General features: G+C 29.3%; 3 protein-coding genes across 9 annotated transcripts in view; 2 read left to right on the forward strand and 1 right to left on the reverse strand.

The window, feature by feature from the left end:
• LOC140675417 (ATP synthase membrane subunit K, mitochondrial) lies at positions 1 to 475 on the forward strand. The gene is made up of 2 exons (XM_072909884.1): positions 1 to 213; positions 304 to 475. Exons 1-2 carry the CDS (start codon positions 145 to 147, stop codon positions 376 to 378), a joined length of 144 nt encoding a protein of 47 aa, XP_072765985.1. The 5' UTR covers positions 1 to 144; the 3' UTR covers positions 379 to 475.
• Positions 476 to 563: 88 nt separating this feature from the next.
• Positions 564 to 22641, reverse strand: part of Fmrfar (FMRFamide Receptor) — a 49616-nt gene continuing 27538 nt past the window's right edge. For 6 of the 7 annotated variants that reach the window (XM_072909882.1, XM_072909878.1, XM_072909880.1 and 3 more), the window contains 5 exons: positions 16505 to 16793; positions 15404 to 15867; positions 11443 to 11711; positions 10931 to 11129; positions 564 to 4932 (listed from right to left, as the gene is read on the reverse strand). In XM_072909882.1, the coding sequence (XP_072765983.1) occupies positions 4339 to 4932; positions 10931 to 11129; positions 11443 to 11711; positions 15404 to 15694 (1353 nt within the window). In that variant the 5' untranslated portion in view covers positions 15695 to 15867; positions 16505 to 16793 and the 3' untranslated portion in view covers positions 564 to 4338. The remainder of the gene's footprint in view (positions 4933 to 10930; positions 11130 to 11442; positions 11712 to 15403; positions 15868 to 16504; positions 16794 to 22641) is intronic. The other variant, XM_072909883.1, reaches the window with a different exon arrangement.
• Positions 17373 to 22641, forward strand: part of LOC140675415 (uncharacterized) — a 73239-nt gene continuing 67970 nt past the window's right edge. The window contains exons 1-2 of the mRNA XM_072909875.1: positions 17373 to 17625; positions 17838 to 17880. The gene's annotated coding sequence lies outside the window, so the exon portion shown is untranslated. The remainder of the gene's footprint in view (positions 17626 to 17837; positions 17881 to 22641) is intronic.

Genomic DNA, 22641 nt, shown 5'->3' on the forward strand with positions numbered 1-22641 from the left:
CGATATATTTCGAGCATGGCGTCTAGCAGATGATCGCGATTATCGTGACCAAGAAGACGTAGTGGATTCGCAAATTAACAACGTTCTACGGTTCTCTTGTGACCAAAGTTTTCACGATCAATTGGATTTTCCACCGTGAAAAAAATGGCTGAGGAGAAGCTTACTGGTTTAGCGAAACACTTTAACAGCCAGACCATGTATGGTCGAGCGAACGTGAGTAATTTAACCTCGAAATCGTTGTCGACGAAGTTTTTCGTTTACCTTGGAGAGGATTTTTGACAGAACGTTTGATTAATTTTCCAGGTGACGAAGGCAACGTATGCTGGTATAGGACTGATCGCTTTATACTTCTACTTGAAACCAAAGAAAAAGACGTAATTCGTGGATGAGACTGTAGTTACATTATGTAATACGATGCGTATTGTGTCGTGTATCTTCTTCGAATTCTTCAAATAAATAGTTAAATGATCTTTTATAGATCTCTTTTGTTTTGTTGCTTGATGCTTGTCTCTGTGAATGTGGTATGTTGCTATGGGTAACTATTAATTATCAATACAACATATATATCAGTCATCAGTCATATCTTAGTAGAAAAAGCAATTCTACATCTGTTGTTTAAAAATTCTTTGTTAAAATGTAAAATAGGAAACAGAGAAAAAGTACAAAGAAACTTTGCAACTATTGACTATGTACTAATGATTGAATAATATATTGAACAATATATTGAAGTAGTTCTATTGATATATTTACGTCATTGATCATACATGACTTGTGTTTGTTAAATTGATAGTTTTATTTTTTATTTTAAAACTGTATTTAATTTAATCTGCATTATTTTGTCATCAGGTCTCATTCAATGTTTTAATAGATGACAGATATAGATATTTCTGAATATATAATACTATAGAAACTTCCTATAACAATGTTTATTCATATTAAGACTATACCTCTGTTATATGAAGTATCTCATAGCACATTTATTTATTATCAAGGGCTGAATATTTATAATTCAATGTTTTGATTGATTGAATTTATTTTATGTACAATAAAATTTATTTAAAGCACATTTGAGTCGTAGAGAAAAAGTACATTTACATGAGTGACAAAACTAATGTCTAGCTGCATTAAATTAAAGAATGTTACTAATGATAATACATGGAAATAATTTGTACGATAACAGTGATGGAAAATGCTAGCTGGAATAAAGCTCTAATTCTCAATAATTATATAATTTTGTTGAACGAAAGAATTTGGAGTTTATAAATTTATTTTAATTTTGTACATGAGGATTAGTTTTTAAAATTTTTGTTAGATTTTATTAAATGTATAAAAAGAATAATAAGAAGATATTTAAAATCATATTCTTTATTCAGGAATTAAGAAATATTGTAGAATAAATTTTAATAGTGTAAATTTTTCTTCATTTAGTTTTGAAATTGAATTAGTGCTTTTTCCGCTATTGTTTATTGTTACTTGATAATTCCTACATTATATTTACAAGAATGTCAAGATAGCAGTGGGATAGGATAAACAGCATATTTGTAGGATTTGTAGATTCATATATACAGTCTCATTGTATGTATATTAAGTATACGAGTATATATATTTAGACGAGTTCGATAGAAATTCCATGACTAGAATGACTAATCTCTTTTGTCGTATAACTACGAGAGCGTTTTGTTTCCCTCTGTTAACTTAAATCTAATTTTTCCTTCCTCTCTCCTTTTAGTAAGAATATATCTTAAAATCGTTTAAAATAAATTTCAATATATCTTATGCTATATCTTATTCAAGAACTAGATTATTTAGATAGAAACGCCAAATTGGACAATCTGTTTTACTAGTTGACATTATTAGTATTCTCTTATTGAATTAAAAATATTGATATAATCTATGAGAGTAAATCATTTTTACAACAGGAGGGAGAAAGTATTTAGACGGCATATATGAATATTATTTGATAATTTATAAATAGAAATATATTTACAATTCTCTTATATTAACGTCTAATTCTAATTTTTTTTCAATATACATATATATTTTTGCTCGCGTGTGATGAATGTTATTTTTTCAATGCGGATATTACATTATGGGTGTGTTTAAGGAGACGTTAATAACGTGTTCTATCCTTGTTCAACTTTCAATAACAAAGATAGAAAATTTTTAGCACGAATAGCATTTCCTCAGACACACCATGTATGCTCGTGAAACTTAGAAGGCTAACATTAATATTTTGAATAATGTCTCTAATAGAAAAGAATCTATATTTCTTTGGCGTTTTAGTACATTTATTCTTTCCATTTTATTTCATCTTTTCTCTTTCATTTTAAAAATTTACATTCCTAAATAAAAGGAAATATTTACAGTATGATCGTGTTGATCTTTCACCCCATGAAGATAAATTTAGAAAAATATTGAAAGTTTCTGAAAAATATATATAGAGAATTTTGTGAATTTATTTTTTATTATATATTTACCGATTATTATAGAGAGAAAGATTTTAAGAAAAAGATATCTTTTATAAATTATATCAAACTTTAAACTATGATTAAAAAACGTCTAGAAGATTTTAACGTATTTTTAAACTTTTTACTAGATCTGAAAAAATTTTCGTAATCTTTTTAAAGTAATATCAACAGTGCTTATTTTATTGATCTTATATTTATATTAATAAAAAGTGGAAATTCTCTTTTGTCAGCTAAATGTCTCTTGAGGTTGATCAGTATGCAAGTTTTGAGGAGCAATAGTTCGAGGAACGCAAGACACATAAGATTTTCTACAAAAGTCTCCCAAGGGAACGTTGAATTCTTGGCTTCTGTACTTTTGACTTTGACGAAATCCGATTTACTTCCTCGGGAGAGTATAGTATGTGATCAACTCGCCGAAAGTCCGTAGAACACGGAAACTTCCTTGCCGATCCATGTTAGCGAATTACTTTTTACATTCAATGGAGTTAAACTTTCGATCTTGAAAGCTTTTTGTTAACTTACGTTTACTTTATTTACAAATGTCAAGATGCCATTCTCCGTTTAAAATATTATATTATTCAAATAAAATTTAGAACAATGATGTGTGTTTAATATGTTGATCTTTCTCTTCTCTCTTTCTCTCTTTTGCAATAAAGCTCTTAAGATTCAATTTTTTGATATCATTGTTTGCTTTATACATCTATTATATAATGCTAATTTTTTATCACAAAGAAGAAAAATCTTCTATTGGTTTTAACTGAAAAAAAAAAAAAAAAAAAAAATACTCATGTGAGATAGCGAATGACGGAAGCATTACGCACGAGTATAATTATTTAGCGTAATTCTAATTAAATGTCTTTTCGAAGTACTATTCTTCAGGATGTTGCATCAAGACTTATAGTAGTTTCTTTCGTTCGATTAAATTGTTTGAAGCAATATGGAACTTATTCGGAATTACTTGAAAGGTCATCATTGAGAAGTCCTTTTTCTAAGCTCTCCCGTGATAGAAGATTGTTATTCTTAACGATCCTTTTTCTTATATTGAAGTTGTGCCATCCTGTGGGATTACAGCGTTCGAACATGAGCAGGAGGATTGGTCCGAGCTGTTCCCGAGAGAATGATAATATCAACTGTTCACCGCGGAATTGCCATATCGTTTCATCCGTTTTGAAGACTAAATGTTCTATCGAAACTGCTAACACGAATTAAAAAATTTACATATATCGACTCTGCGGATAAATGGGTTATTATCTTTATTCTATCTTTTTTTAGCTTGCGAATTTTCTTAATATAATACTTGATTAAGATTCTTTGTAAAATTTTTGATTAGATAATAAAATAAAAAAAGTAATCAGATTTTTGTTTCTATTTTGAAGGAAAATAGTTATCTGTTGATCGCGTTCTACTTCTTCCGAATCTTTTGTTCAAATTTCGATCAAATAATCTTAACAATAAATAACGCAGAGAAAATATCGAATGGCAAACTGATTATTTGTTACATCGTTATGATTCTTTTTGATTGACATTCTCCATATTTTAATAGCACTTTTAATTGAATTAATTAAATAATAAACTGGAAAATGCGGCGAGCAATTATATATGATAGATTACAGCATGGTCCTGTTATTTTTTTGTTTCATCAGTTCTGACCAATTAAAATCCACGAATTAAGATTGAGTTCACTTCAGCAACAGATATAAAAAATAATGAAAAGTTATTTTTATATCTTTTTAATTTTAATGTAGTTTGACCGTATTTGTTATTCATTAGAATTCTATTTTTCTCTCACTATTTGTGATCAGTAAAAGTTCTTGAAACTTGATTAATTAAAAACTAATTTTAGCTAATTCGATAAGAATAATGATGTCTACTACAGCGTAGAATCGCCGTTTTCCTTTCTGTTCCAGCTGTTTCGACCATTCGATGCTCTCGACATTTGACTGGGACTCCTTGCCGGAGTCCTGGCCGAATAATAGACGCCGGGACTAACCGGTCTACTGCTCTTCAGGCTCTGTCTAGTGCTGCCATTTGACACGTGAATGTTATTGTTCCAGCTGATGGTGTTGGCGCGATTGAGATGACCGTGTCTGACTGAGTTTCTCAGCTCGATATTCGTCGTATTAGTGATGATTGACTCGTCATACGTTTGAAACTCTGGACTGTCCCGCCCAGGTACAAATAGCCTAGACGAGCAGAAGAGCTTGAGGAATATCCTCTTGAATTTCCGACCGAAGATCACGTAGATGATAAAGTTAATGCTGCTGTTGATGGTCACCAACAAGTTGCCAAACTGTACCATCCAATGTGGTGGATCCGCGATAAACGTTTCGTGAGCGTTCGAAACTAGGGGTAAAATGTTGCAGATCAGAAACACCACTACCACGCACAGGAGCATTGTCGCCAGGCCAATCTCGCGACGTTGATGACGTGACAGTTGTTGCAAGTCTCTGTTTGCTTTTCTGACCTAAAAAATAAAAATGCCAGCACGAAAATTTATTAAGAGATATTGATAGATTTTCTAAGACAAAGAGAAATAAGTTCCTCTTTTTATTTTTTTTTTTGAATTGGAAAAAATCTTGCATATTATGATTTAATTATATTATCAGATAAATAAAATATATATTGTTGAAGCATAAAATGTACTTTTACCAGAAAAATAATTAAAAAAAAATATTTCTGCTCTTTTCTGTTTATATATTTTTAAAATGGAAAAACATTATGCTGTGATTTGCATGATTGATTTTATGCTTACATATTTTTTCAATGTTATTGTTTTGTTAAATATAAGTAGTTTTTCTCTCTTAGTCACACGATAAAATACAGATATATACACATTATTATAAGGTTAATTATTTAAAAAATTACTCAAGAAGAAACATAAGTTTAATAACTGCAGAAAGTTTGAAAAATCTAGTTCTATTTATTTAATATCTTTAATTAAATTTGCATAAAATCTATAGTTGTGGCTTATGGATTGTTTGAAGAATATTTTATGTCAGACTTTTGTTACATACTTTTTAGAGGTTTTTGTATATTAAAAATATTTTTACAAATTGAACGGGAAAAATTAGTGAAAAAAAATGTTTAATGACAAATATTATTTGAATCATTTATTTAGTTATTAAATTAATTTCAATTTAAACTATATTTGATTATGAATTTTCAGAAGAAAAATATAACAAACTAATATTTTAATATTTTTCTCACTTCCCAAATAAGCAATTTAATAAAACTAATTAATATATATGTTTCATATTTCTATCGAAAGATCTAATATATCTTATCTTGTGTGTGTGTAATATGTATTTATTAATGTTGTGAAAAACTATCTATCTATATCTCAATTCGATAATAAATATTTAATAATTGCTAGTAATAGTAATTCTGTAACGAAAATTACTATGGTATATTTGCTCATTTAGGAAGATTAATAATATGAAATTGCGTTATTATAAGATTTATGAGATATTTTGACCAGGTAATTTTTTGGACATTAAATTTTTACGAGTGTCGTTTAACACTTTAATACGCAAGTGATAAATAAGAAAACTTTATAATGACTTCCGAACGTGAAAGAAAAGATTAATTGGCTTTTGAAAGAACTAATTACAGACGACGAAAAGAGTTGACGAATAAGCAAATTCCTATTCCATCAAGATGTGGTGAATCAACGTAATTTTCTATGTGAAAGAGAGATCGACAAAAAACGGGAAGAAAAAAAACACGACAGCCGAAAAAAGACGAGTTAAAATTACATTATGTGTATCAATAGTTATAAATTTTTAGATATCAGTCAGTCTTAGAAGAAATATTAGGGAGAAAGATATAAACATTGGAAGAATAAAGAGAGTAATAAATATATTTACAATAGATAGTGTTAAATATTTAAATTTAATTCAATGTTTAATGAAAAATAATTAACTACGTTTACATAAATTATTAAAAAAAATATTTTTAGAATTTCAAAACGCCATTATTAGCACAATTATTAAACATTTATTTCTCCTTTGTTTCATCATATGAAAAACAATAAAATATTTCTTATCGAAGCGAGATATAAATATAGATAGGTGGCTCTTTCATTACATTAATAAATGAATATTACATCATGTATGAGAATATTAGAAATCTCTCGATAGAAATATAGAACATATTTATTAATCTTACGATTATCACATTCAATTAATTTTTAAATGAAAAAAAATCTATCACAAATTATCAATATAATTATTTTTCAGATCACTATTTTTCGAGTGAACAAATTTCTCGAAGCGAGAAAGTTAAGAGACAGAAACGAGTCGCGAAATGCTTACAGTATATTGCAATTATAGTCCTAATAGCCTTCTTGTCACGATGTAAAAAATGGCAACAATTTGCCAGACATATTGAAGTTGTTATTCACTTTCTAGTGAATCACGTATTATTTCGGCGCGAAATTATATGAGATGTATCGTGTTCACAGAGATCCTCAGTGTAGTTTTAAACTGCGTCTGACCTGTTTTTTTCGGATTTACGATAGCTCTTCAGCGAAGTCATATCTCACGATGAGATCCGTAAAAAATCGAATTATTTGTCTTGTGAATTTAGTTACGAAAAATTTATTTCCGAAAAATGAAAATTTTCAATGCAACAACAGCTTGGGATTTTCAAAATATTTATTATATTAGTTTCCAGATTGAGAGAGAAAGAAAGATACAAATTACAAATATGTGAAATATCTAAAAAAGATTTTTTGGCGAAATTATGATATTAATAAACTATAGGAAATAGTTTTAAAATAATGTCGATAAAATTTTTTGTTTAATTTTCAATAAATAATCTCTGGGAGACATTACAATCGTTTTTAAAATAAGCCATTGATACTTAATTTGCTCGTTGTAATTATATTTATACGTTGATATAATTACTCTATCGATAATTGAATTTTAAAATCAATGCTTCTTAGATTACATAACTTTACATTGTTATGTGCAAAATATTTTTATAACATTAAAATATTAGCAATGTTTTATCTGGACAAAACTCTTACAATTAGAAAAATTTTTTAATAATTTATGTAAACGTAGTTAATTATTTTTCATTAAACATTGAATTAAATTTAAATATTTAACACTATCTATTGTAAATATATTTATTACTCTCTTTATTCTTCCAATGTTTATATCTTTCTCCCTAATATTTCTTCTCCTAGTATTGATGTGAGAATTTGTTTGTTTTTCTATCTTTCTGTAAAAATCAGTATTCACGATTAATGGAGTGCTGTTCTATACCGGAATCTCTGTGTAATATCTAAATCTCGTGTAGAAGATAGATAATATAAAGGAGGGACATTTACGATTCATGTATGATATTCAGTACTTCCGCACTTTATGTTCATTATATATGTATTTCACATTCTTCGTTTTGAATGTTTCGTAGCTTCCAAATTCGCCTACGCAGGGTTTGAAAATGTAAGAAAGTGTTGAATAAGTGCCAGATAAGCTCTTGTAATTTACTTACGATCAAATAAAGCGGAACGAAAATAGAATATTTGAAAATTCGTTTATGAAAATGATTAATCTTTGGAATTTCAGTTATTAACGTTTTTTTTAAAAGATAAAATAATAGCATTGTTTATCTTGTAATAAATATGACGACAAAACAAATAAAAAACTGTCAATATAACAGTTTATATTATAGTTATTTTTAAAATAGAACAGCTTGTGTCGTGATTAACTAATGGATTAAAATGTATGATTGATGTTTTGCGAGGTAATGGAATGTACATATATTTTATAGATCATAATACATTATCCGTTTTTAATGTATTTCAAATTTATATTAAAAATAATTTAAACTAATTGAAAAGCTGTGTAAAGAAGTTATGTAGTAATTAAATTATACAATATATAGTTATTTTTATAAAAAAAATTTAGAAAATTAATGATATATATAATATTACATGAAAGTAAACTAAATATATTTTCTGTATATGTGTCCTGTTGTAAAATGAAGTACGTTTATCATATAAAATCTCAATTTTTATTAAAGAAAGAAAAATAAATTAATTGATCTCGTAAGAAGAATTAAAATAGAAAAAAAATAAAAAATGGCACAAGGAAATTTTAATATTTCTAATTTTAAAAATTTGGACATTGAAAACACGTAATTTTTTTCTTTATGAATCTATTTATTTCAACTCTATTTTTATTTTAGTCGCGGTATTTTTCTGATTTCGCGGTTTCAACCTCTGAAGCGTGAAAGTAAGTTACGTGCTCGTCTGCTAAAACAATTACGACGACAAAGTGGCAGAGCTAATTATTGTTAAGACTTCGCGTCGCTCGCGGCGGATTATTATGCGCGTCGCGTATCGTCAAATTGCCGCGCGTTACTTCGGATTACCGCATCCGGTTCACTTGGTGAATACGCTTTTCGTGCGAGAAATTGCTAATAGAATTATTATTTACAAATTAAATAGAGAGTTGAAACACAAATCACATTTGCTCCTTGCAAATGTCGGATTCCACAAATACAAAAACAGAGCGAAAGATGTCCCTACTACACGCATTTATTTTTGCTTCTTGTTCTCCGATAGGATCATGTTTCAAAGTCACATCGTCCATGTAATGGACAATGGATTCTCTTTTTCGGACACTCAAAGAAAGTATTATGAACTATTCCAAAGAATCATTGAAAAAAAGAGAATATCACAATGATAATGAATTATTGAAAAAGTTTATTAATAATTGCACAATATGCGAATATAAATGTATGCACTGATTCTTTTATTCGCGTTAGATTTTTTTTTTCGATCTAATAAAGGGAAAAGTAGTCATTCTTTATTTTATTTACGTAATTTATTCTCGATATTTTACGAAGACAGGAAACATCAACAAACTTTAATTTCGATAGAAAGTAACAACTTCCAAGACGAGATTAGGTGATTGCTTTCGTTTCATATGCCGCCGCATGAATATTCTCATTGAAATTACGCCTTTTGTTCGTCTGTGTGAAAAGTCATCGGAAGTCCCGAAGTCCCGAAGAATATGCTACCGAAAATCGCATCCTGAGCCCGGAATTAAGGGCGAAGTTTGCGAACGCTAAAGTTTTGCGATAAGGAAAAGCCAAGGGAAATTGTTGTCCTTCGACAACCGCCACTTTGTAATTTCAGACCCCCGAGGGTCGTATGAATCTAATTCGACCCTGCGGTTAAATCTTATCGTGATAATATTATGTCTTAGTATTGTTTGAAAATGCAAATCATCTACTTTACAAGACAACGTTCTTATTTTATAAATTACTATTTAAGATTGCATAAATATAATCTTATATTAATTCATCAAATTTTTAGTAAAAATTACAAGAAAAAAAGATGTATTAATTACGTATCTTTCACAGGAAAATATATTCTTATTTTATAAAAATTATTTAGAATTACAAAACAAAGGACAATTTTTATTAATTTATATAAAACTACTAATTATATTAATTTCTATTTTTTTTTTTTTTTTTTTTTTTTTTTTTTGCTAAAGTAATTACATAAAATAAAAGAAAGACATATTGAAATAATTAGTATTATTGCGTATACTATTATATTCTCTCTCTTCTTGAATTTTTTATTATTAATTTTAATTTGATTATATTTTTATATTACTTTTGCTATCAAAATTTAGCACAGGAGAGAAATTATCTTGTAATATTTTATTTGCACGTTAACTTCTGGTTATAAATGTTTCCCGTATTTCATCGTAGCAGGATGATATTACTTGTGTCTGCAGCTACAGTCATACGGTCTATACAAGTGGCACGTGTCAGAGCAACCGTTCGTGAATTTCGTTGCCCTTATACGTGCTCTCGAATTCTAAACATGTGTATCACACAAAAAGAAACTTATACACACTCCGAGTAACTTTATTGGTTTCGCCACGCTGGCATTATTATTCGTATTTTTATGTCACTTTATAAACGGCCCGTTACGCGACAAAGTTATTGCGGTATCGACACAGCTATCCTTCCTCTCTCTTTTTCCGTTCTCCATCGAAGCTTATTGCAAATTCTAAAAAGAAGTTTTAATAAAACGAAATGGTAGCTGGAAAATATTAGTTCCACTGGGAAAAGCTTACTGTCGCCGATATGCAAATCGATATTTCGCCTTTAATCCTTGGCTTTGCCATGTATTTTGAATTTTGTCAATATTTTTTACTAGCTCTGAATTTGACAATTATTTGACGATGACGTTTTTGCAATAATAGTAATTATCTCTTTAATCTCTTCTTGCCGCGTTATCACTATTGTTTCGCGTAATTAATTTACCATCGTGTAATTTATATTCGAAGTAATTTATATTTGTGCATGTGTAAAATAAAGTATTATTTTTACGAGATATATTATCTTGCGTAAAATATTATTAGATAATTCAATATTTATGTTAATGAGATAATATCCGCGATTTCGAAATTATGATGATGTTAGACTTTACTCACGTTACTCACCCGTTGATAAATGGCCATGTTAAAAATCACTAATGCGATAAACGGGAACATGTAGTACACGAAGAAGTACATCCAATGGATGTACAAGGTGACATAATACTCATTGCTTCTCAATTCGGTTGGGAAGACGCAGTACACTGTGATATTATACTTCCAATGCCTCTCGTTATACACTGTGATTTCCCAGAATCTAAATTAAGTTCAATTACTTAAAAACTTAAAATTTCCATTAATTTATATAATAATTTTTATTTTTTTATACAATCGATTGAATGTAATAAATCTAGAATGTATTTTTTTTCGCTTTATCCTTTTCTGTTATATATTCTTCTTATAACTACTTTAAATTATACTATTCTAAATATAGAAGATCAAAAATTTTACTAAAATAATTTTAAATAAATATTTCTTCTATTACACGTATTAATCTTACATTTTTATTAAAGAAAACAACTATAGTGAAAGATAATATAAATAGTTTGAAAATTACACCTATTACTCACTTAGGTAGATTGTAAATAAAGGCGAATATTACTATGATCACCACTGCCACTTGTGCCCGTCCATAAGTGCAGAAGGACCTGGCTTTCAATGGATGACAAACCGCAATGTACCTTTCCAAGGTCACTGTTAACGTTAGATACACTGTCACAAATTGTGATATGCAAGCTAACGGATACAGGTACCTGATGATCTTTGGATAGATAATAAATTTATAATCGAATAGTAGCTCAGTGTACGTGCTGATCGCTGGTAATCCGTAAATCAATACCTGCAAATATATAATTTTTACGTGTTATTAACAATTACATGTTAAGATTACTTAAGGTTAATTAATTTATTCTTAGGACAATAAGAATTTTTTAGCTATGTAAGATCTTTTTAATCGTGAATATTCGTTGGCATTTTTTTCGCATATTTCAGTAAATAATCATTAAAATAGTATAATTAAAAATTATAATAAAGTAAATTTATCTTTTAATCAAATAGAAAATAAATATTTCCATTATATTTATTTTTCATATAGTTTCATGATATTTTGTTTTAATTTGCAAATTATTAGAGTTCTATAGTTTTCTATAACTCTATCATCTTAATCGTGGATAATGAAAAATTTATCGATATTTATTTCGATTTTGTTAAAGAATGTTCCATTTTCTTATTTTCTATTTTTAAGATGATTCATGTTCCTTATTTTTTTTCAATAAAATCTTTCTAGCTGCTATTTACCTCAATATGTATAACATATTCATACATGTGCCTTTCTGCTCATGACGTTTGATCAATGAGTGAACAAATAATTCATTAAGAAGGGAGAGAGAGGGAGAGAGAGGGAGAGAGAGGGAGAGAGAAGAGTGTGTGTATATATCGCTCCACATGAATTAATAATCGGGAGGGTTTACGTAATGTAGTCTTGAGAGGGTTAATACAGAATCTTGTGTATGAGCTTCTCCAACCAAGTTCTTTTACCGGAAGCTTCTGCTGATCTCTACTGTTTAATGCTATTAATCTTGACTTTACCCATGAGATCAGGAAACAAAAGGTAATGCTGTACGTTGGAATTTATTTACATAAGCTTGACGCGTAGTTCATATTATCTTTGTAATATTCTGACCAAGGTATACGTGATGCATTTTCGATAATATTAATTCTCCTTTCCCGAGTCATGAATTTATACTGTCGAGGATAAATTAAAAAGAAATATACTTAAACTATATGATATCAATTTTTTTATATTGTATTAGTTTTTATTTTTGCAAGAAAGTTATACCGTGTAGCCGATATTAAATGTTCTACAATGTACAATATTTTGATGTTATAAAATATTTTAGAAAGAAACTTTCTCGACGATATTTTTGTGAGAGTATCTTGATTTTTCTTCATAATATATTTTTCAAAATTTCATGTAGTACTTTTTGATTTATATACATATATCATAATTAGTTACACCTACCATCATATTTTATTTAACTTATTTATACCATACTGACTGTGGATATATGCATTTTTTTTAAACTTTTAAAAAATACATGCAAATTACAAAATTTATGGGGATTATTTTTACATTCATTAATAACAAGCTTCTTTCTCTTTACATTATTTTTGAATTTATATAAAATCTGTAAGATCATATATAAAAACACATATGCACATTTGAGGCAAAAATAAAAGAATCTATAAAACCATGAATTACGTGTTTAAAGATATAGTTTAAATTATATAAAGTAAATCCTGGGACGCACTACTGGGATGTACATTATAAAGAGGATTTATTTTAATGAAAAGCTCCGCTATATTGCAAATTTACGGTTGTGCAAAATGCAGGACTAAGAGTAAAATTAAAATGAGAGGTCTGCATTTAATCACTGCGACAAGTCTGCGGTTTATGCGTTTTATGAAAATTGAATTCTGTTATTGAATATCATTAAATATTATCAAACGTCATGTTACTAATCTTTTTCGATCTTCGACTACTCCGACGAATATTAATTAATCGTCAAATTAATACAACGTAGATAAACAGGCAAGTGTTTTACATTTCTAATTTGTTAATAAAAATGATACAGGGAGAATCTGAGTTGGAATAACGCCTTAATGAAAATCTATGGTCGCGTGCAAGGTATTAATTAAACGGAATTACATTTTAATAATAAACAAAAATCTGGCGAGTGTAATAAGAAACTCTCTCTCTCTCTCTCTCTCTCTCTCTCTCTCTCTCTCTCTCTCTCTCTCTCTCTCTCTCTTTTTCTGTATTTCTCTAATTGCTTTCGGAATAAAATTGACATTCGCAAATCTGTAAGCTTTTCATAAAGTTTTTTAATCTAGTGCACTCAATTATATATTTTCTGGCTTTCTTACCCTTTTAATTTACTTTTGATTCAAAAATTTATTAGATTCAATCCATTTTGTTGAATTAAACTCTGTTCCAATTTTTTAATATTTAACATTAACTATATTCGTAACTTTAAATTAAAATTCTATTAAAATAAGATTAATTCAAAATTAAATAAATTTTGTTCGCTATATATATCGTAATATGAAAATAATTTCATTTATGATTTGAAAATTATTAATGTTTTTGCCTTGAGATAAAATACTCTTCTGTATCTTGTTCCCGGACGTTTATGATAATTCTCTGAGATATCTTCATGATTGAACTTGTTATATCTGAAAAGTAGACTTGTATATCATTTTCGATCTGATTATCCTCAATGTTTCGAAAGCTACCGTTAATAGAAAATGACGATAACAAAATATTGTTATAATGCAGCTTGTTATAATGCTTCTCGAAATACAGCTCGATGGCTTGGAAACAATATAAAATGATAAATGTTATTTTTTTTTTTGAAAAATTTTATTTAGCTATGGATGTGGGTGATTGATTGGCAAGTGCCAGGCCATGATGATAGTGAACGTGCTGGGTCATCTAGCTGCAATCACAAGGCATTCCACGATCCCATCGAAAATCGTTCTGGTCTTGTGTGCCAATTAAACATTGATTTTTCGATCACGAGTGAAATGTTGCAGTTGTTTATATCGCACAGAGAAAAAGTTTGTGGAGAGAGAAAAAAAGAGAGATATGTTTTTCAGTTTCATATATAAAATACAAAGTGGAGATGACAATATTTACATGTATATTAATGAATAGAATAATTAGCCGGATTTAATAAATAAATAAATTATAAAATATTTATAACGTATTGTAAAATAAATAAATACGTTTTAATATTACGTGATGATTAAAAAATATTCATCTGTTTGTTGTCTTTTTAAAGAGCAATATTTAAAAAAATAATAACTAAAAAATATATTGACAAACAATATATATATAAAATAAAATATCAACATTGGTAAATATTTAATATAAATCTGCATTCTGTCCCTTGTTAAAAAATAGTATAATATTATTTAAACACATAAGCTCGTAAGAGGTGAGATGCATATTTAATATACTAACTGTTTCATGTCATTTTTTCGTAATAAGAGCGAGAAATAACTTAACCACTCAGGTAGATTAATTTTGATCATTTCTTTTCTATGAAATATGCAATATTCTGCGCAATATTTTACGATATTATATAATAATTTTACCATATAAAATCTAATTTTGTGTTAATGTTAGTATGTAAAAATATTTTTTAAGTTAAACAAAGTATATTTGTTTCGTATGATTTTGCAATTTCCTCCAAGTATCAAAAAAGAAAATCTTATATAAATATAATAAATAAATGAATTTTACACAAATAAACCATTATTTGCTGCATTCATTATTTGTTCATTAGTTTTATAAAGATTATGTTTTACTTGATTCTAGTCCTTTAAATTGCAATTTCTGTATTTTTGTTTTTATTTCTGTAATTTTTATCTTATTTCTCTTTTTCTGTAAAAGTTAAATAAATATAATTTTTACGCAGAAAATGCAAAAGGATGAAGAGATGTAAAAATTAAGAGAGATACGCTTACCGCGATGATAATCAGCACCGTGTCGCACCTGGCCAGTCCAATCAGTAGATAATTGATGGACGACTTCATTTGCGGCCGAGACAGGATAATCATTGAGATTGCATTGCCAAAGATGCCGAAGAGACCGATCAGATTGATGAATATGCCGTAAACGATGAAGTCAGACAGACCGTTAGTGTTGATCTGCTGATTGCATTCGAGCGGCCCATCGTTACTGTCGTTGCTGAAGTTCTTCGCGAACTTGTCAACATTGTAATAATCGGAAGCGACCGTCGTCGAGCTCATTTCCATCGTTTAATCTCGCGATTCTCTATCACTTCGTCCCGGTTTTGCACTGCTCTTCGATCCCACCGCTTTTCACGTTACCATTTTCACTTTCGCGAGTTCTTCGTCCGTCTCTGTTTATCTTTTCCTTCTGTTTGTTTTAATTTTGGTCGTATCTTCGCGCTCCTCAAACTTAATAACTGCAAATTATTTGTATAATTTTTGCTTTAATTAGTTCTTCGTTATTACGTTCGTATTTGTTTAATTAGTTATTATATATAATTTATTTTACGTTAATTTGATTCTTAAATATTTTGCTCTCTGGAACATTGTTAATTTTCTGTTAATAAGTATTGATCGATAACAATAATATGCTAATAGGTTGACTATATTTTGCAAGTCTAATAAATTATATAAAATTGAGAAAAAATTACGAAATAACTTTTTCATGAACGTGATATTTGATTAATAAAAAATACATATTTTTAAAGAGGTAAAAAAGCTGTTATATATGTTGCAAACTTATTTGTGAAAAATATTTCATGCAAAATACAGGCACGATTTAAAATTACGCTCACGCGGACCATTCGTTTCACAGATTACTTATGACTTTTGAAATTTGTTTTTCTTTCCATGCGTGTATACAAACTTCCCCATCTACATGCATCCGTTAACATTCCTTTCGAATAATTATAGTTTTATCGGAATATTGAGAAAAGATATTCGCTCGTCTTTCGCAGACATGTATAAAAGTTAAAAATCGATAGAGTCTCCTTTATCAAAAGCGTGACAAACTTTACATATATAAAAAAAAAAAAAAAAAGAATTATCTTTCACCTTTGTTGTTAGATATCGAGTCAACAGCTTGCGTTGTCTTTCAAAGTTAGAAGATCTCCGAATGAATTCGGATATCATAACGTCGATCCCTTGTACTCGATGTATATTTCGCTCTGTATCTTCGATCGTGCTGTCGTTTTGCAGAGAGAATCTAATCGGTTTTATCGTTTACGCGTAGAGAGTTCAGCATAGATGCTTTTTCGATGTATCGCTGTTTTACGACGGATCGCGAGCCGCTTTGCCATCCGAATCCTGTGTCGCAGTAGCTTCGCCGATGGTAAACTATAAACTAAAAAGAAAGAAGAAAATATACGTTTATTAGATTTTTTTAAGAAACAGACAATGGGAACTGTGTGTGCTCCTACTCGAATAAAAGAAATTTAATAAATTATTTCAACTATCACTGAATTAAGGAAGAAATATATGTGTCTGAAATAATTGAATAAAGTTATGAATAAAAAATTACAAAATTGATATTACTTTGTCAAACTAAAATTTCGCGACGCTATGTATTTTTCAGTCTCTTTAAAAAAGTACTGAAATATTTCTGAATACAATCAAAAATTTTATATAAATTTTCAATATTATTTATTTTATACATCAGGATGTCGAAGTTTTTTCTTCTATTTTATTTTACGCTATCATCCATAAATGTTGTCTGAAAGTTTTTCGTTGTTGTTACAATTTAAAGTTTCAACGAGCGCGAATCATGTATTCATTGTTACTAGTTCATCGAGCAATAGCGAGAAATCGCGTTGTTGTTACATGACTGTCAGTAGTTCACCGTAACGTTTACACTCGAGCTTTCGAGGGCGCCAAACTTGATTGCAAACAAACACGGTTGTCTATCTAGCTATGTAGGTAGGTAGCGTATGTTATGGAAAGTCGCGACGGAATATCGTCAAAGGTATCTCTCGCGTTCAGTGCGTATCGGAAATTTCGGCCGAGTAATCGCATGAGTTCGCTAAGTTAAAGCCGACGAAACATACGCTTTGCATGACGGAATCTCTTTTGGCGGATAATAATAATTTGATTCATCGATCGAGTTATTCATAGTTGCCCTTGTCGTAAAACTTTTCGGACTGGGTTTCGCGTTAATTGGATCAATAATTGGATTATCGGTAAGCAAATATTATTGTAAAATAGAAAATCTGTCTTCAAATATCAACGTGTTACGTTAATTTATATTTTGTTAATGTTACTATGTAATATTTTAAAGTTGGACATATTTCTCTCTAGATTAGTGTTAAACTTTATAAAAAATAAATATTTATATTTCGATTATTGTATTTCAGTTATAGTAAGTCTTGATTCTACTTGTCTTTGATTTCAGACAGCGACTTTCGAGTCTTTCCTGATAAGAATATAAAAAAAATGTAAGTACTTACCAACTTAACTAAATATTACAAAAATGTTGATTAGAAGCGAATTATTTCATTGTTGATTAATAGGCAATAGTATTGACTTATTTTCTGTGCACCTAATTATTGCGAAATTATTGTGAAACTATTTTAGCAGATATTATTATACATATATAATTTTCAAATTGAAAGCAAAAATAGATAAAATTATTTCATTAAATCATATATATAAATATAAAATGATTATTTTTCCTGAGTGCTTCCTGTACGGATTAATGATGCATTTAGAAGCTTTTACCGGTACTTCTTTTAAACTTTAAATTATTACATCGTACATTCAATAATTTCAAAAATGAGTTGCTTATAAAGATTTTAAGATATAAGTACGACTCAAGGTACGATAACAGATTGATAATGCGATTACTTGATTTATAATGCGTACATATGTTTCAATTTGTGTATATATATATATATATACAGAAAGACACATATACTCATATAAGAATGTGAAAATACACGTACACATGTAAAGCGAATTGATTGAATTGTGTCTTCGCACGACTGACCACTTTGGCGACATTCAAATCCGTTGCTACGGTGCTACGGTAGCATATACATGTGACGCAGGTATATAATGGTAATTGTGTTATATTTGCCTAATTTCCGCATCGCCGATCTAGCGTGCAATTATGGTTTCCCACATTGCCGATTGTTTCAATTTGCAATCATGCTTTGTGTCATTTGTCTCACCAGTAACGTCTCTAATTGTCTGCATGATTTTTAATTGCTTACAGATTTAAAGGAAAAAAAGCATTCTTCCTAATTGCTTTATCAATAAATGTCCCGTCGATATCAATGTTTCATGTGAAGACACAAAAAAAAATTTCGGATACTTGTCTAATTTTAACCCTACATCTCTGCCTTCTTATGTATTTAATAATAGAACATTTTTTTCATATAGTTTGACAAAATATATTTTAAGAACTTCGACAGTTTTTCTTTACTTTTTAGTAAGAGTAAGCGACGATATATTTTCGAACTAAGTTTTTCATTCTATATAAGTTTTGATTTTCTATATGAATAAAAAAATTTAACATGCACGATTATTATTTAGTGCGAGATCCTAAGGAGTCTTATTTAAATATTTTTTGACACTTGGAGCAAATTAGTATCAGATCAATCACGAATGTTGCCCGCTATAAAGATCTCATGTTTTCGATGTTGAATATACCAGTTCGAGATATCATGGGGGATATCCAAATAAATTTCCAACTGTAAAATCATCGTGTTGTCGCTGCTGGTGTGTCATTTAAAGTCGAGAACTAATTTACTTCGGCTGATCTATTTCTCGCCGGGCGGCTGTCGGTCAATTTATTTTTAAGCAGTTCTCCCAGTAGATGTGTCGTCGGGTGCGAGAAAGTTTCGCGAACCGGTGTTTTTCACATAGACTCGGATGGATACTCTCTTTGCTTGTCGGTCTTGGCACGTGTCGACGTCTAAGAACGAGATGGCTGGCCACCTCTTTGATAACGTTGCGTAATAGCGGTATTTGCGCGCGTCCGAACAGAAACGTGCGCAATTTCGTACTTCGCACGAAACATCATGCACGATATTTGCAGGCCAGAATAATCTTGCGGTAATCAGATGTCTATTGCACTATATGTATGCATTTAACGCACGTTTGGATTGAATTTGAATGATATATATATATATACACATTACATTAAAATATTAGTTTGCTGATTCGTCTAATAAATGTCGTTAATTATTAATAATATATTATTGTATATCATTATTTTATTATTATATAATTTTTTGTAGCTGTAAAAATGTAGTATTATGTATTCTTTTATATACATATACAAATATATGTGAGTGTGTATATCTACACACACACACACACACACACATATACTTATTTTTTATACGAAATATTTATATCAAAGATTTCTATAATGTTTTATAGAGTGCAGAGAAAATGATGATGTTCGGTATTCAAGATTATCTTGATCTCCGAAATTTGTTTTCGAACTAATAGTATGCATGTCACACGCGCTTATTTCATGCAAAATATGCCATACTACTTCTTTTCCCCTTATTTATAAGACATTAGTACGAGCTGGAAGCAAAGAATATAATATTGATGCTCTATTATACATGGATATATTCAGGAAAGTTTTTCTTGTATTTTTCGACGTATTCTCTTAAATAACTTTTTATTCACAGTTTTCTCCTCAAGTTTTTCCTTCAGTTATTTTTATTTCTATATATGCGCGCGCTTGTGTGTGTGTGTACACATAATGTCGAAAATGATATCGTGCCCTTTTCAGAGGGATACCCTCTTTCGATGTCCTAAAACGGTTTTCATGTGATGAAATCTAGCGATGATTTATATGTAGCATATGTAGGATATAAATCATTTATATATATTTAGGAAATATGATTTTTCTAACAAAAGATAATTTATGGATCAAATTTTTCTCTAACATAAGTCATAGAAAGTTTTATAAATTTCTAATGTATTTTTATTTATTTTTTGCATTTTATCTCTATTTGTGAAATATTAAAATAGTCGCTGTATAAGTTTACCTTATTCCGCAATGATATTATTCAATTAACAGTAAAGTTATATTGCAAAACAAAAATCAATTGTACACGTAGTATAATAGAATTTTCTGCTAGAACAAAACTCATTTCTTTATAGAGCGAATAAAACTTCCAAAAAGGATCTGTTAACTTAATTATAAAAATGCTACACAGCACAGTTCTTTGTTAATTAATTTCCTTCTAATATTTTTTCAGTCTGAGGAGTACTGTCGATAAAACTGCATTAAAATGGTCGCTTTTAAATTAGTTTCCTTCAAATAAGCAATGGATTTAACTATAAGAAAAGCCAAATATCGCGATAATGCATTCAGCAATGTTTCTCGAGTGAATTCTGAGGGTAATTTATGAGAAGCACGCGTTAGCACGAAATGCATCCGACTGCAATTTGCAGTTTGCAAGCAACGCATTTTTTTCGGTATATCGCACATTAACTTGCGGCTTTATTAGCTATTGCCGCGGCATATCTTTCTGTTACTTTTTTGTCGATTTCTACGTTTCTGGTTGGCAATCGCGATTTTTTAGACGAGAAAATATGGTGGCATTGAACATAAAGGCGACGATATTTTATCTTTGTATCGCGGGCAAGTATTTTTTTCTCTTTTTTTATCTCAAAGAAAATTATAGGAATGCGGTTGTATATCGAAAATGTAAAATAGCTATTAAATTGTGCGTTTTATTAGACAAAAAAATTCGAATTATTTAAAGTTTCTTCTCATCTTATTCATTTGTGTGATTTGTTTTATTATTAAATAATGTAATTCAGTAAATATTAAGAGTTAAAAGAAAGAACTTTTTAAATGTTATATCCTATAACAAAAACTGTTTATATTTTTAAATTAAAAAATAAATTTTATGGTTTAAAGAATTAATAGAAATTACTCCCGCAGTTATCCAAAATAACTATAAGCGTCTATTTGCTCGTATTTCCGTTAACCAAAACATCGATTTTAGAGACCAAGCGGATTATTTTCTCAGGCAAAATTTTACTCCTATCCGTCGAATGTCGATAAATCTTTTTTCGCGAGTTTATTCCGGGGCAGTGTGTATATATATGCGTGACATTGTCGTAGGTGTTGTGCGAACATGGTATCCCTCGTAGTTTAACCAGTTACGTAGGATCGAAGAATAGTATTTATGTCGATCCGAGAAAAACGGAGCGAGAAAGAAAGAAAGAAAGAAAGAAGAACAAAAAGCAAGAATCCATTAATATATATATGTACAGATGGAGAGATTATTCGCGAAAATCATACATCATCAATGCGGCACGTGTATTAATGACAGTTACCAGAAATTGAGCTAAGAAAAATGAACGTTGTCTTACTATTGAGTTGTTAATACAATAGTTACCGCAAGGTACATATATAAGTCATTCATATATTAATTTTTGAGTTAATAGATTCTTTTTTATCATTAAATTAGATTAGAATCTGATTATGTTTCAAATGATACAATATTATATTAAAAATATATCTTAATGTAACACCTATATATTATTATGGATAAAAGATATTTAATTTTGACTAGCTTCTGTTTCGAATTAAGCATTTCAGTTCTACCTCAAAACTGAAATATGTACTTTTAAAGAATTTCTCTCTAGAAAATAATTATTTAAAAAATTTAATTTAATTTAATTAAAAGATTTAGCCGATTCAAGAAATTGATCATATGATTCGGCTCTAGTTACGGTATTTCGACGGTAAATGTGAGCGTTAAATGAGAAGATGTTGGAGATTCGTTGAAGATTGGTTGGCATGCACATTTGTCGCTGAAACTTTTATTTACCAAGTAGGTCGTACCGATGTTACGCTCAGTTTCGTTGCCCTCACAAAGTGGAACGGTCAGGAAATGAGATGGGATTAATGTCAGTTGTAGGTAATAATGGCAAAGTGTGAACACAGCAGCTGGTACCGGTATCGTTTCCACTGCGGACATTGCGGAAAAAAGCGCCTTTTGAAGTCTTGTTTTTCATATATATACATACGTTACGTAGTATAATTACGTAATTTCGTTCCTTGTGAACTTTCATAAAAAATTCAAGCATTAATTTTGTCGTCAAGACAATCATGATCATTCCTGGATATCTTGTTTCTCGAAAATAATAATTCTATGAAACAATGCGAAAGTAAAATACCTACACATAAATAAAAGTACTATTAATTTTTGAATAAT

This window comes from Anoplolepis gracilipes, chromosome 17, assembly GCF_047496725.1.
Source record: "Anoplolepis gracilipes chromosome 17, ASM4749672v1, whole genome shotgun sequence".
NCBI classification, from domain to species: domain Eukaryota; kingdom Metazoa; phylum Arthropoda; class Insecta; order Hymenoptera; family Formicidae; genus Anoplolepis; species Anoplolepis gracilipes.

Coding starts and splice junctions, on each gene's coding strand:
- LOC140675417 (XM_072909884.1), top strand. CDS start 145: ATGGCTGAGGAGAAGCTTACTGGTTTAGCGAAACACTTTAACAGCCAG. Junction 214..303: donor CCATGTATGGTCGAGCGAAC/GTGAGTAATTTA, acceptor TTAATTTTCCAG/GTGACGAAGGCAACGTATGC.